Source organism: Atractosteus spatula, chromosome 7 (genome assembly GCF_055471065.1).
Source record: "Atractosteus spatula isolate fAtrSpa1 chromosome 7, fAtrSpa1.hap1, whole genome shotgun sequence".
In the NCBI taxonomy this organism is placed as follows: domain Eukaryota; kingdom Metazoa; phylum Chordata; class Actinopteri; order Semionotiformes; family Lepisosteidae; genus Atractosteus; species Atractosteus spatula.
Genome location: NC_142712.1, coordinates 46,703,044 through 46,716,723, shown reverse-complemented (window position 1 = coordinate 46,716,723; position 13,680 = coordinate 46,703,044). Strand labels below are relative to the sequence as shown.

Sequence of the window (13,680 nt, the reverse complement as noted above, 5' to 3'; positions counted from 1 at the left end):
AGCCAGCATATCTCTGGGAGGCAAGAGGAAACCAGAGTTCCTAGAGAAGACCCACACAGATCCAATGAGAACATGACACTTCCACACAGAAAAAAAGACATGGGTCGGAATCGAATCCAGACCCAAGAGGTGTGAAGCGGCAATACTAACTGCTATGCCAAGAGGTACTGCTAATAAGCTCATGTATTATATACTTCATTAATTCATTTATTTGAGATATTCTAAACCCAGCATGGGAAAATCCAGTCCTGAGGGCCAGGAGTCTACAGGTTTTACAGATACTTTTTAATTACACCTGATTAAGACTTAAACAAACAGGATTGACTTTGAAGGTTTGACTTCTTAATCATTTACATTGGTCAATTAAGTCCATTCAATGAGCAGAGGACCCTGTGGCCTCTGAGAGTCAAAGATGTCAATCCCAGCTCTATACCCTTCTGCAGCACCTGTTCAGGTAGGAAAGGCAAGAATAACAAACTGGATGTGACAGGCATCTCACCAATAGGTTTTCCACTGATGATATCAATGATGTATCCTGGTCTTTCACTTCCACACAGGATGGCAAACTCATCTAGGAATGAATTAAGGAACAGATCATTAAAGCAGGAACATTAAGTCAGAAATCTGTGCTGAAGTGCTGTGCTGGTACTCACTGGTGCTGGGTATGGGACATTGCTCGCATGGCTTATTCCAGGCCCGGCCGATATTGTAGGAGCAGCAGCACATCTTCTTGGTCATGTTGAAAGCCAGCTCTCCATCACAGGTTCCATTGTCAGAATAAAAGTTCCTGTAGCACAGACTCCGCCTCATATCTGCAGTTAAAAAAACACACAAAATACAACTGTCCATATTCCAATAACATGTGATTCTGCTTCACAATTTCAAACACACTACCTAAGAAGAAAGTGTGTTGCACTTGAAGTGCAAAACTGAGCAGAGCATTCGAGGCACTGTCTGCCAAACCCCCAGCATGTTGGACAGGACTCAGTCACACACAAATATACTATTGGAAGTGATGGAGTAATGGAGGAATGCAGATGCTTTGCACACTGGGCTAATGATTCAGCTCAGGTCAGCCACACTCAATCTGTCTGTCTCTGCCTTATGACTGCTCACTACCCACAATGAGAAATCTGTATGGTATTTTGCTTTAAAATCTCCTACGTTGCACTAACTTTGAATGACATAACCTTGTCATGGTCTGCTATGGTTTTTAATATGTTTGCCGGGAAAGTAGTGGCTTTCCCGTGCTATTACAGAATATCCTACTTTTACGATGACATACAACAGACAAAACCTTCATAAGGGCCTTTCTGTGTCTTCAGAAAAGTGACCCATGATAAAAGAGAGCAAACTACAGTATATACAGTATATATACAGGCACACAAACCTACCCATGCAGTTGTTACCACCATTGACCTGCATGTAGTCTGGGGGACATATACAGGTGTAATTCCCTACTGTGTTATAACACTGTCCAGGGCCACAGATACCAGGCCTCTCACATTCGTTAACATCTGGAAATGGAAAAAGACATTTCAAGATAAACGTCTTTCAAACAATTGTGATGCAAACACGTCAGTCACAGATGCAGAACTGGAGGTGTACTGTATAAAGCAAATTATTTAACCTTATACTCTTTCACGTTTTTGTCTGAAACCTGAAACAAAATGAGTGAAATATGAGAAAATTTAATCTACTCCTTTTGCATTGATTATCTTTGCTAGAAGCTAATCCCACAGGAGCTACAGTATTTTAGAACTGTTGTGAAGCTGTCACATAGTCCATTAATGACAGCAGAGAAGGACCCACAATACTCACAGTTTCCCAGGTCCTGAAAAGCTTTGGAACTGGCAGTAAGCAGGAGTGGCGTTTTACAGTGTGTTGTAATACAGAGGAACAGCTGTACTCTCAAGGAGATGAAACCCATAAACCATTAACCAGCAGTTCTAATAACATTTGTCTCCTGACTTCAAAAGATTGTGTGATGTGCACAGCATGCCAGAGAATGCAGTTCTGCTGCAAGGACAAGACAGAGAGAGCCCTTAGGAGGGCCCTGTGTTTCCAGCGTTGTATTAAAAGGAAGGGTGAAGACTCACAGCAATAACTTGTGCACGTCAGCACTAAGAACCCAAGTCTGCAGTGAAGTTTTGTTGATGTGATGGATGCTAAATAAAAAATTTGTTTTCTAGTTCCAAATTAAGCACTACAGAAAAGTATAATAAAAACACCCTTTCACACACAGTGATTCAGTAAACAAGCCAAATGTTCAAGTCTTTCTCCATACCTTCACAGATTCTTGTCTCCTCATTTAGCTCGAAGCCCCTTGGGCACTCACAATGAAAGCTACCAAATGTGTTAATACAATTTCCTCCTTGGCAAAGACCTGGTAGCTCCTGACATTCATTGATATCTGCCAGAGGCAATAAAAGAAGGGTAAAAAACTTGTGTCATTTGTAATAATACTTCGCTGCAGCTCTGTGCTGGCCCTGGGGAGGCTCCAAACACAACTGCTTCACAGAAGGTTCTTGCATTATAATAATATAATCATGCATTATACTAATAATATGTACAACAAAACCTATAATGATTATTTCATATTGAAGTAATTTAGAAGTAACAAAGACAAATGTAAAAGCAATTTCAAACATGTGAGGAAATATTTTTCAGAACTCCACTTGATATCCCAGGTTAAGATAAATTCTAACATTTACAGTGAGAAATCATTTAAAGTATTAACTCCCAAATTCTATAACATGTAGATTCCCAAAATGCAATATTTATTAAAATAATTAAACTACGGCTACAAAAATCCTACAAAGAATCCTTATGATTCATATACTGCACTGTACACACATATTATACTACTGCAATTGCAGTAACAATATGTGTCAGACCTCACCTTCCAAAATAACTGTGATGGGATTAGGTCGGAATCCTTCTCCTCCTGGGCACAAGGTCTTATACTCAGCTAAAATGAAAAAAATATCTATTACATTCTCAGAGCAGCTTTGATGGCTTCAATAGATGTAAAAGTTTTGCTTTGTATCCTCTAGCATTCTTTGAATTTGTATAGATGTACAGTACTTTCATCCCAAGGGATCCCAAAGATTTTTGCATATAGGAGGGAATCTATTCCCTCCACCACTGAAGTGCACCTGGGGGACATGTGAGTGTCATTCTCCCCCAGCAGCCCCTCTGGTTTAACGTACAGTGTTTCCAGTCACCACAATGGGGGCACTGGAGTGGAAATTCTGGACCAGAGAGAAGAGTGCCACCTACTGGCCCAGCAAAACACTCAGACAAGCAAACTGGTCTCCCATCCTAGTTATACAGCTCCTTAAACATCCATCATTCATTAGGATTTAACTGCTGATTTGAAATCATTCTAAAAACAAAACTTTTTGGGCCACTGAACCACAATGCTATTAGTGCAAAGGGCATCATAAAAACAAATACAAAACTTCTGAACTCTTAACAAGACAAATGCGTCTGATTAGCACTAAGAACACACATCCTTTTCTGGAAGAATTAAATGAGGTGTATTTTCCAGATCAAAACCAAAGGCTCCTCCACAGGAACCCTTGTGAAGGTCTAAAATCCATCCATTTTCTAATTCAGGGTCACTGGGGAGCCGGAGCCTATCCCGGCAAGCAAAAAGCACAAAGTGGGGTCCACTCTGGACGGGGCACACAGACACAAACACACTGAAACCAGGGCCAGTTTTCCTAGAGACAAATAACCTAGAAGTATGTGTTTGGACTATGAGAGGAACCAGAGCACCTGGAGGAAACCCACATGATCACAGGGAGAACATAACAACTCTAACGCAAATAGCACCCCAGGTCCGGATTGTAACCCAGAGCCCCAGTGCTTGCTGCAGGGCAACAATGCTAACTACTGCACCACCAAGCCCCCCAGTGAAAGCTTACCACAGTACATTCGTGTACAGCATGTTTGCAGCTCTCCAGTGCTTTTACCATGCTTGTATCAGTTACTTTACTTGAATTTTCTATGCCTCTCCAACGGTTTGTATCTCACTGCACTTCACCATGCAGTTGTCCTTGTCTTCTCTCAGGTTTACCACTGCTTATGAAGTATTCTCTCCGCTGTCCCCCAGTGAAACGACGGACTATATTACACTTACAGGAGTTGATGGCAGGACAGGCCTCACAGGGGTTGCCCCAGGCTCGGCCCAGGGAGCAGCAGCAGGAGGCCTTGGAGACACCCACACCGATCTCATTGGAACACTCCAGGCTCAAAGATGCATCTCCACGGGCCCGCACATCCAGGTAGCAATTGCCAGAACGCGTGTCTAGCAGAGGTAATAAAATTACCATGCTTAAGCCAATGTGGATTTAAAGGAGTCACGTTACGTTACAGTTCCATAGTATGCATACAAAATACTATACAATCCTTAAGTGGGTAAGTTCCTGATGTACTGGGTTTAATATTTAGTTATAAATTACAGCTCATTTTTTGTTGACTTTGGTCGACTGTTAATTCATTCTGTATGTTGTTTTGTGCCAACAATTAATAACAAGAACGCACAGCAAGAAGAAAGTAAGAACTACTATAAAACTCTCATGGAAAAATTATACTTTTGTAGTGATTTCAGGAAAGGAGGACTTGGTCTGTATGTTTTGTTTGCTTTACAAAAAATCTGGATCTTTGTGTTAAAATTAAATTTAAATTCCCTTTACAATCTGATCTTCTGGAACTCTCAGGGCACTGCAATGTCACGGAACATGCAGTAAATAGGTGCTGTAAGGTCTTACCAACACACCCGACACGGGTCGGGTTGAGCTCAAAATCTGGAGGACAGTTGCAGACGTAGCTACCAGGAGTGTTCACACAAATTCCACTGATGCAAGTGGTTGGGTCAGCACACTCGTTGATATCTGGAGAACACAGACATGTGACACATACTGTATGAGAAAGAACACATCCTTTAAAACCCTGTGGTGCTTTCTCCGAGATCTGCAGGAGAGGGAGGGTCCCAATCAATGGTAAGTCTTTGTGCTGGACTGCAGCGACTATCGTCACTGATGGGAGCAGTGACTAATTCAGAATGACAACATATCCAGGGTGGGGAAGCACAGTAACCATGATGAGGTTATTTTTTCCAGCAAGGGTCTTGTAAGGCAAAGACAGGCGATTGGAGGGATGGCTGTCATCTCCAGAGAAAGAGCTCTCGCAGAGACACAACCTGTCTGCTCACTTCAAGGAAAAAAAGCTGTGCTTTGCTTGGTAGGAAACATACAGGTGTAATGAAGAAGTTCAAGTAGGTAGCTGTGTCAGCATTTGTAGGCTGAAAAGGAACAAGTAAAGGTTTATTCCATGCTGAAAAGAGAAGAAAAGAAACACAACGTTTAGGCTGTGGAGCCCCCTCCACCTGAAGGGACACCTGAAGAAGGCTCCATAGCCATAATGTTGTGTTTCTTTTCTTCTCTTTTCAACATGGAATAAACCTGTACTTGTTCCCATACAGTTGTAATGTTCTTCATTGCCCATAGTGTCTAATCTTAGTAAACCACACCAGTCCATGCACTGCCAACCCACACATTTTTATTTCAGCTGAGTCAATGACATGATTTGCTTTGAGTTATATTATAAGAAAAGAAGCTTGGGGTAAGAGCACAGGGTCAGCCATTTATACGATGCCCCTGGAGCAATTGGGGTTAAGGGCCTTGCCCAGGGGCCCAACGGAGTAGGAACTGATAACCTTATAGCCACAGGCAGATCCTTAGCCACAGAGCCAACGTGAAAGAAACACTGTAGATGGTAGATTCATATGTGGCCCATTCTAATACGACATGCACTGGAAAGGGGATATGACAGGCCTTATGAGTCACTCATTCTGTGTTTGGGCCAAGTCATGTCACCAGCTGGCTGGGATTCCCTGAGTCTCTGTGAGCAACTGCCTCAGTGCTGGATAGGATTATATGGGTGGGGGTCTTCGCTGCGATGCAGCACCCCCTGTGGCCACACGGATGCTCATAAGCCTGCAGCCCTGTCAATGAGGGATGTGCCTCTCTCTCCTTTCAATGGCGCTGAACCTGCTGTACAAGGCTGTGACACCTGTGAGATGTTGGGTTGGCTGGAGGAGACTGACTGCATTTCTTTATTCTCCCCTGTGTGTGGTTGTGGGTCACATAGGTAACAATTGCAAATTAACATTAGAAACACACAACTGGCAGTTCCAACTAACGTCCATGTTAGCTTGTTACTCAGTTCTTCAAGACAGCTGAAGCCACAGAAACATAATTTGTTTCTGTCTGATCAAAGGTATTTATTTTTTCTTACCTGTACAGTTTCCTCCGCTTCTATCTAGCTCATACCCAGTGTGACACTCACATCGGAAGAGGCCTGGGATATTCCGACACCTCCCATTGACACAGATGTCAGGGAATGAACACTCATCAATATCTGTTGAAAGACAAGGAATGCTACACTGTGCAAAATGATTCTGCAAGAGTTGGATGATATGACTAATAGGTGCTGGTACTGCTGTGACTGGAATATTAATTGTGATACTGCCATAAATATTTAGAGCCACTGCAAAGCTAGAAACAGTAAGGCAAACGAGTTAGTTACCTTCACAGGCCTTCCCATCCAAAGTGGGTATGAACCCCATGTCGCACTCACAGCGATATCCACCAGGAACATTCAAGCAATGTCCATTCTCACACAGGTTTACATTTTCTGCACACTCGTCGCTGTCTGTAACAAGACATAATTGCAATTAAAATAACCTCTAGCATTTAGTTACACAATCAACATCCATTTTGCAATGATAGTATGGCTAATGTTACCACAGCAGCAGGCCACGTCTCTACTCACTGGTCAATCGGTGTTGGTTGCCATGGTTACATGAACAGACAGGAAGCCTAGACCACCTGTGCAAAATTTACTACCACTCCCATCACAGGTGGGCTATTTGAGGTCTGTTCTGACAGTGCTCTGGGCTTTGTCACAGAGTTTAATCAAAGCCTCTTGCTGTGACCCTTCTTCATCTTGACCTCTTCTCCTGGAATAGCCGCTTGGTGCTGTGTAGTGTGATCCTCAGTTTTGAACCTGCTACCTTGTTCTGGCACTACGACTCTGACTGTGTTTTGCCTGTTTTTCATTGCCTGCTCAGCTGCTCATTTCACCCTACACTTGGGTTCTTCCCTCGAACCTCGGACCACTGCTTATATCCATGAGCAGCAGCCATTGCAGTTTGGCTTTCAGCGCTGAGGTTTATGATGCATTAATTTACTTATCTAATGACTTCTTACTTTGTTAAATCGTCTGATTTCACTGAACAGGTGAAATGAGTGAACAAATGCTGTCAGGGTGTCATTACTGGGCTCGCAGTTGTCACCTGTACAAAAGAAGCCATCTCCGGAGAAGCCCTCCTTGCAGATGCACCGGTAGGACCCCATGGTGTTCTTGCAATCCGCATGGCTGCTGCACATGTGGGTTCCATTGGAGCACTCATCCAAATCTGCATCACACAACAGCCTCCAATTACATTACAACACTGGCGAAAGGAAATAGAGGCACATGGATTGCCATACCAATATCAGAAGAACATAAGAAGGATTCATTTTAATTAGGAGGCTATTCAGCCCATTGTGGTTATTTTATATCTAGTAGCCAAGCAGTATAAATGTTTCATCACTTCTGGAAGGACTGAAGTGTGTCCTGGACTCCCACTATAACCTTGTGTTTAAACGTGCCTCTTATTTTCAGTTTCCAATTACACCCCTTTTTAAATCTATTGTCTACAATGTTTTTATTGTTGTGACCTATTTATAAAGGATGTATGTGTGCATGTGCTATAATTTAAGCATGAAACTCCCATCTAAATTTGTGCAAAAGTCTTGATCATCCTAAAACAGTGAGCTCCTACACTCAGTAAGACTTGAGTATTTTCTTGAATCTAAGTAGGTGGAATTGTTTCTGGTCTATACTCACCTTTGCATTTGATTCCATTTCCTATCCAGCCAGGACTGCAGCTACATTTAAAGCTGCCTGCTGTGTTTGTACAGGTGGCGTGCCTGTCACAGTTATGAGCTCCAATCTCGCATTCATTTATATCTGAAAGAGAACATTTCCAGAAATATGAACATAGAGTGACAGCATTCAGCTGTGGGGAAGATGGTCCAGCTGTTTCTAGAACTGCTCAGACATTCTATGGAACCGACACATTCCAGACACGCAAAAGGCCAAAACTGTCAGACGGAAGCTTGGTTAACAGACAGAAAAAATAGAAATTATTTTAACTTGCATATTTCATTTACAGTAATTAGTCTCCTTTATCTCCCTTAAAATAAAGTTCTAAATATTTTTGTTTTTTAAACTCAATTTACAAGTAATGGTAACTTTACTATACATCATATGTCTTCACTAAAACCGTTCTGTGGTATTAGAACTTTGCAGAACTTACTTGTAGTTGTTTTAGTTTAAGAAATTAAATCAACAAACAGATTATGACTAAATTGATAACTGATGGCAGCTTAAGCATACTTGAAATGTTTTCACATTGCTGTTGCTTTGAGAAGCTGCAAGTTTTTTCTGTACATGTGCTCAGCAGGTACTGTCACCACACTAGAAACTTTGATAAAGATTCAGACAAAAATGGCCAGCCCTATAACATCATCATAACAAATGCCTCAGCACTGAACTAATTTCAAGCTGTGATGTTTCACTGGGCAAGACTTCAAGAATGCTTGCCGTTAGAGTATTTATGAGAGCTAAGCTAATCCTCTAGGTATGTAACAAATGCAATTTAAACTGTGATATACATATTTGAAATATAGGGGGTATTTCCTAAGGTCATGATAAAATGCTGCGTTTCTGTGGCAAACTGCAACATGTTTATGTTTTTCTCACATTGACCTGATCAGAACTATAGCTTGGATGTCAAGAAGTCAAATCATGATCCAAGTCATGTGCTCATGTGTTGCTTTATTTTTTGGAAAAAACAAATGTGTTTGTTTCCTGACTTCCCTTCTTGCAACTCAAAATCAAGTTTACAACAGCTTTACCAGCTGCAGGGTAGAGAAAGACGAAGTACAGTGTGTTGCACAGAAAGTAATGGGAATTAAATATTTAGCTGTTCCGCAAACGATCACACAAAACAGTCAAAGCTTCATCCTAAATAAGTTCAGGTACTGTGTATAGGCAGAAGGCTGGGAAAACAAAGCTGGTATTTTGCTTTTTCTTGGTTCCTAGAACAAATCCTTTAAATCTAAAACAGTTGGCCAACCCTGAATTCCATACAGCTACTGTGAAATAAAACAGATCTCAATAAATGTGTGCCTTTAAAAAACAGCAGCCCATATTGAACTTTTTTCTTCTTTATTAGATGTTCCTCTCTCAGCAAGACAAATTGTATTATATTTTATAGTGAACCTTGAGCAGTAGCTTTCAGAAAGCATAAACAAACCTTAGTATTTTACATTCAATAGCCAGCTTTGAAAGATCTTAGTTTGAACTATGGTATGCTTTTTCCACCAGTTTTTAAATTAGAAAATCATTCATACAACCCACAAAGTATACAACGATTCTTATCAAAAACAATATCGAGCACAGAGCCAAGTTTAAAAAAATTACAAACTCTGAGTATACAGCATAGAATAGCAGGAAGCCATAAATTCTGCCACGCCAAGATCACAATTCCCCAACATGTCCTTAACTAATAATTTCAACAGTGTTGTTATGTGTTTTATTGTATTTTCATTGTTTTGTTCCAATAATAAGAAAACTAGTGGCCAGGATCTGCATGTGAGACATTTTACTTAATACCTCTCCCCTTAAATATTAATGCAGAGGCTCGAAGATACTCTTAACGCCCATTTTTCATCTTTGGGAAAAGATTAAAGAAGTGTTCCACCAGCAAAAAAGTTGTGGAGGAAACTACTTTTTTATCCTACAAAATAGCCTGAGAATGTCTTTTAATATGAGGAATTAAGAAATGAGCATGCTATCTTATTATAGGATGGCTTTCAGAGGCACTCAGTATGATTACATACTTCCTACTAAACTTTGAAGCCAAAACAAAAACAACACGAAAACAACTTTGAGATGCCAATGGTTCAGATGGTGGTTTCACAAACCACCAGGAAACATGCAAATTAAAAAGGAGCTATTATGGTCACACACTGTTGAAGCCTTGTAATAATCATCAGAGACCTGAAGTGCTGAAAGACAACATGACACACTGCAAATGAAGGTGCGTGTATCTAAATAGAGACGAACAGCCATGACTTAAGATGTTATAGAAAATTTCATGATTGAGAACATTCTTCCTTTTGGCAGTGGACGTCCCCAGTGAACTACAAAGAGGGCTCTATGTGAATGACTTAATGTACACAGCGCCACTCCTAACCTTGTAAACCTTTCTGTTGCACAACATTGTTTCCACCCTGTCTTTAAGTGTTCAGTAATGTGAAACAATCCTCTGCAGGCAAGAAAAAAACAGCATCTGAATGCATTTTAGTTGTAAAGGAAGCTATTATGAATCTTTTGGATTGTTTATGGGGTGGTGTGGTAGTGCAGTGGTTAGCATTGCTGCCTCGCAGCGCTGTGGCCCTAGGTTCAATTCCTGACCTGGGGTGCTATCTGAGTGGAGTTTGTATGTACTGTACTCCCTGTGTTTCTCTGGGTTTCCTCCCACAGTCTAAACACATACTGGTTTCTGGGAAAATTGGCCCTGGTGTGAGTGGGTGTGTTTGTGCCTATGATGAACTGGAGTTGAGTCCAGTGTGTATCTTGCCTCATGCCCTTTGCTCACTGCTTGCCAGGATAGGCTCCAGTTCCCCTGCAAATCCTGAATTGGATGAAGCATTTATAAAATGCATGGATGGGTTGTTTAATTATCTGTTTTGTCTTCTCCCTTACACATAAGAAAAGTGTTCTGATCTTTTAAATACTGCAAGCATCCCAAGCAAAAAAAAATGATATCAACAAAATAAACTCATGCCTTTAGCAATAATTATAAAAACAGCCAAAAATGATGGAGAGCTGATTAGATCAATAGGACCAATAGAGAAGTTAAAGAATTTTCTTAGAACAAGGTTTTGGATAATTTCATGGCATGAAACATTTACATGTAAAATACACCATTTAGAATTTCAGTCAACCTATCATTAATCAATCTTCTCACAGAGCAGATTCCTGACCTACAACTTTATTGATGGTTTCCTTGGGCAAGAAGACCCGAATGGATCACTATCTTGAGACCAAAAGGCAAAAGCAGAACGAATTTCATCAATGCGGAAAATGTCCTGTCCACATCATTACAACCAAAGCAGTTTTTTTTATTTAAATTGCTCCAATGCAAATCCTTAACACAGTCACTGGTTCTCTGTTGTGGCTTCGTGTTTAATGTAACAAATGAAAATAATATTGAATTCACAGTGATGTGGTTTTGTTTCATTCCTGCGGTGAGGATAAAGGCTCTTTATTTCTTCGAATATGCATATCCAATGACTGATCACAGGCAGCTGCACAAGCAATATATATATGTGTGTGTGTTTTACTGCACAATGCTAAGAATTAGTCAAGTGAACCCTCTCTTTATTCGCTTTGTAAACATTGCAGTTTGTCCCAAAGAAATAAAACCATGAAAGAGATGGAAATGGGGTTAAGGAGGCGTATAAACCCACGCTTCAAATCCCAGTAGAGAAAATCATGCAGAAACAAACGTAAAAAAAAATGCTATGATAAATAATACACATGACTCCAAGACAACCACCGAGATCTTTTACTAGTCTGTGATGCTGAGCATGAGGCAATCCAAGAGATGCATGGAGGACTCGTGATTAATATTCCACTGTGTCCAAAGGCTGGGTGAAGCACACAGCGACTGTAAAATCAGCCATTTCATTCCAAGATAAACGTGACGGCGAGAGTGGAAAACAACAGCGAGGACCATTGTTATTAAGCTCAGGAGGAAGGCTTGCCTTGCTGAGCTCTGCACTGTTCCAGGGCTGGAGTCTACAATACTCATAAAGGGCATGATGGTCACGGCACTTAGGAGGCATGTTTTATCGATCCCCTGCCAGCAGTTCAGGATGTGTGTGGTGTGGTAGAATGATGGAGGACAGCAGATGAATTAGGGTGGTAAGAAGACTTGAACTTTTATATCTCTCATCAAAGGGGTTTTCACAACTTCCCCACAGAAATATTCCTAGCTAAGCTGTAAACGAAACCACTGCTCCATGAAGTTCATGTCAGATCCTTTAATTGGACCCAGTGCAGTATCTTATGGGAAAGAACCATGTTGGAGAGATTCAGTGGTTTGCAAGGGTCACAGAAGCTTCTGAATGTCTAATGCTAATAATACATTTAGATTTGTGTTATCCTGTTGTTATTGTTTTTTGCACTGTTCATCAGAAATCAGAATTAATAGGTTTTGAGTGAGTAAATTCTAATATGCTGGGTTTGAACAAAGTGCACTTATTCTACTCGTCTTGTCCCCAGCAAGAGGGTTTTTAAAAACAAGGAAAATTCTAAACATCTGTGTGGGATAGGAATGTGTACAGAGATGCAGTAGGGGGGGAGGGAGATGCAAAAGGCTGATTCTAAAAACTGTTTCATGATTTGGAATGATTTGTTTATTTATAAAACTGGAAACAATTGGTGATGACAGGAGAGCTGAGCAATGCAGACTGAACCTCAATAAAACCCAGAAGAGATCGTTCTGGCTGTTCTCATTTTCCCAAACACGCTTCCATAAGAGATGTTCTTTAACCTTTTAAAAGTACTGTTACTTAAACAATCCATTTCACATACATTACAAGCCTGAAATTCGAAGGGCTTTCCCTGTGTAAACCATGGCCCCAATAACTAAACCACCAAAACTGTTTTTACAAACATTTTTATGTTACCAAAATGACATCATACAATACACCACAAGCTTCTCATATCCCTTTAGCATCTGACAGTACACATCTGTCTGTAGCCTATAAAACATACATTATAATCTATAGGAAAACATCTGGAAGATGTGAAAAGACTAACAAGCATGATGAGTGATTAAATGACTGTAAAAGAATCTGTACACGCCCAGCTGTATCTTGAAACAGCTGGCCTTATTTCCTTGGCTTCTTGTATTTGTCTGCAAAACCTGTGGTCAACACCTATTACGGCTAATTAAGACAGAATGTCCATTTTATTTTCTACTTCACCATCTTGTGATTTCTTGCTTCATCAATTAACACATTTTGCTGTTTTGAAGTGAACATGTGAACAGTGAACAGTGAAGTGAGCACTGCCATGTATTTTGTAAATATTAAAATATATCAAACTCGATTCATGCTGAACTCCAGTTCATGAAAGGATAATAATTCACACACTTCTTAGCCTTCTGATGTAGAAGATGATGGTGTTAATGGTCACCAATATGTAAACAGAAAACAAGTAATCACAATCTGCATTAAAATACACCTTGAAAAGTTTTTTGGCGCCTAACGATCAGTGTCATATGGACTTTTTGGCAACCCCCTCAATGCTGTTGGCTAAAGGAAAAGTAATGTAAAATACACAACATTTCAGAAAGCTCTAACCTCGTTCTTTGACAGCTATATTTTACTCTTTTGCAGATTCCTCTGTCCTTTTATAAACTCTGTTATCTCAAAAAGGAAATGTCTATTACACAAGCCTAACATTTCAATGAAGTCAGATGAG

At 40.5% G+C, this 13,680-nt stretch overlaps 1 protein-coding gene across 2 annotated transcripts in view; it reads right to left on the bottom strand.

Annotated features, from left to right (window-relative positions):
* Positions 1–13,680, bottom strand: part of fbn1 (fibrillin 1) — a 75,101-nt gene that overhangs the window by 20,757 nt on the left and 40,664 nt on the right. For both annotated transcript variants that reach the window (XM_088920986.1, XM_088920987.1), the window contains 11 exons: positions 7,963–8,085; positions 7,367–7,489; positions 6,598–6,723; positions 6,307–6,429; positions 4,779–4,901; positions 4,148–4,315; positions 2,903–2,971; positions 2,288–2,413; positions 1,395–1,517; positions 654–812; positions 500–571 (listed from right to left, as the gene is read on the bottom strand). In XM_088920986.1, coding sequence (XP_088777112.1) covers positions 500–571; positions 654–812; positions 1,395–1,517; positions 2,288–2,413; positions 2,903–2,971; positions 4,148–4,315; positions 4,779–4,901; positions 6,307–6,429; positions 6,598–6,723; positions 7,367–7,489; positions 7,963–8,085 — 1,335 coding nt within the window. The remainder of the gene's footprint in view (positions 1–499; positions 572–653; positions 813–1,394; positions 1,518–2,287; positions 2,414–2,902; positions 2,972–4,147; positions 4,316–4,778; positions 4,902–6,306; positions 6,430–6,597; positions 6,724–7,366; positions 7,490–7,962; positions 8,086–13,680) is intronic.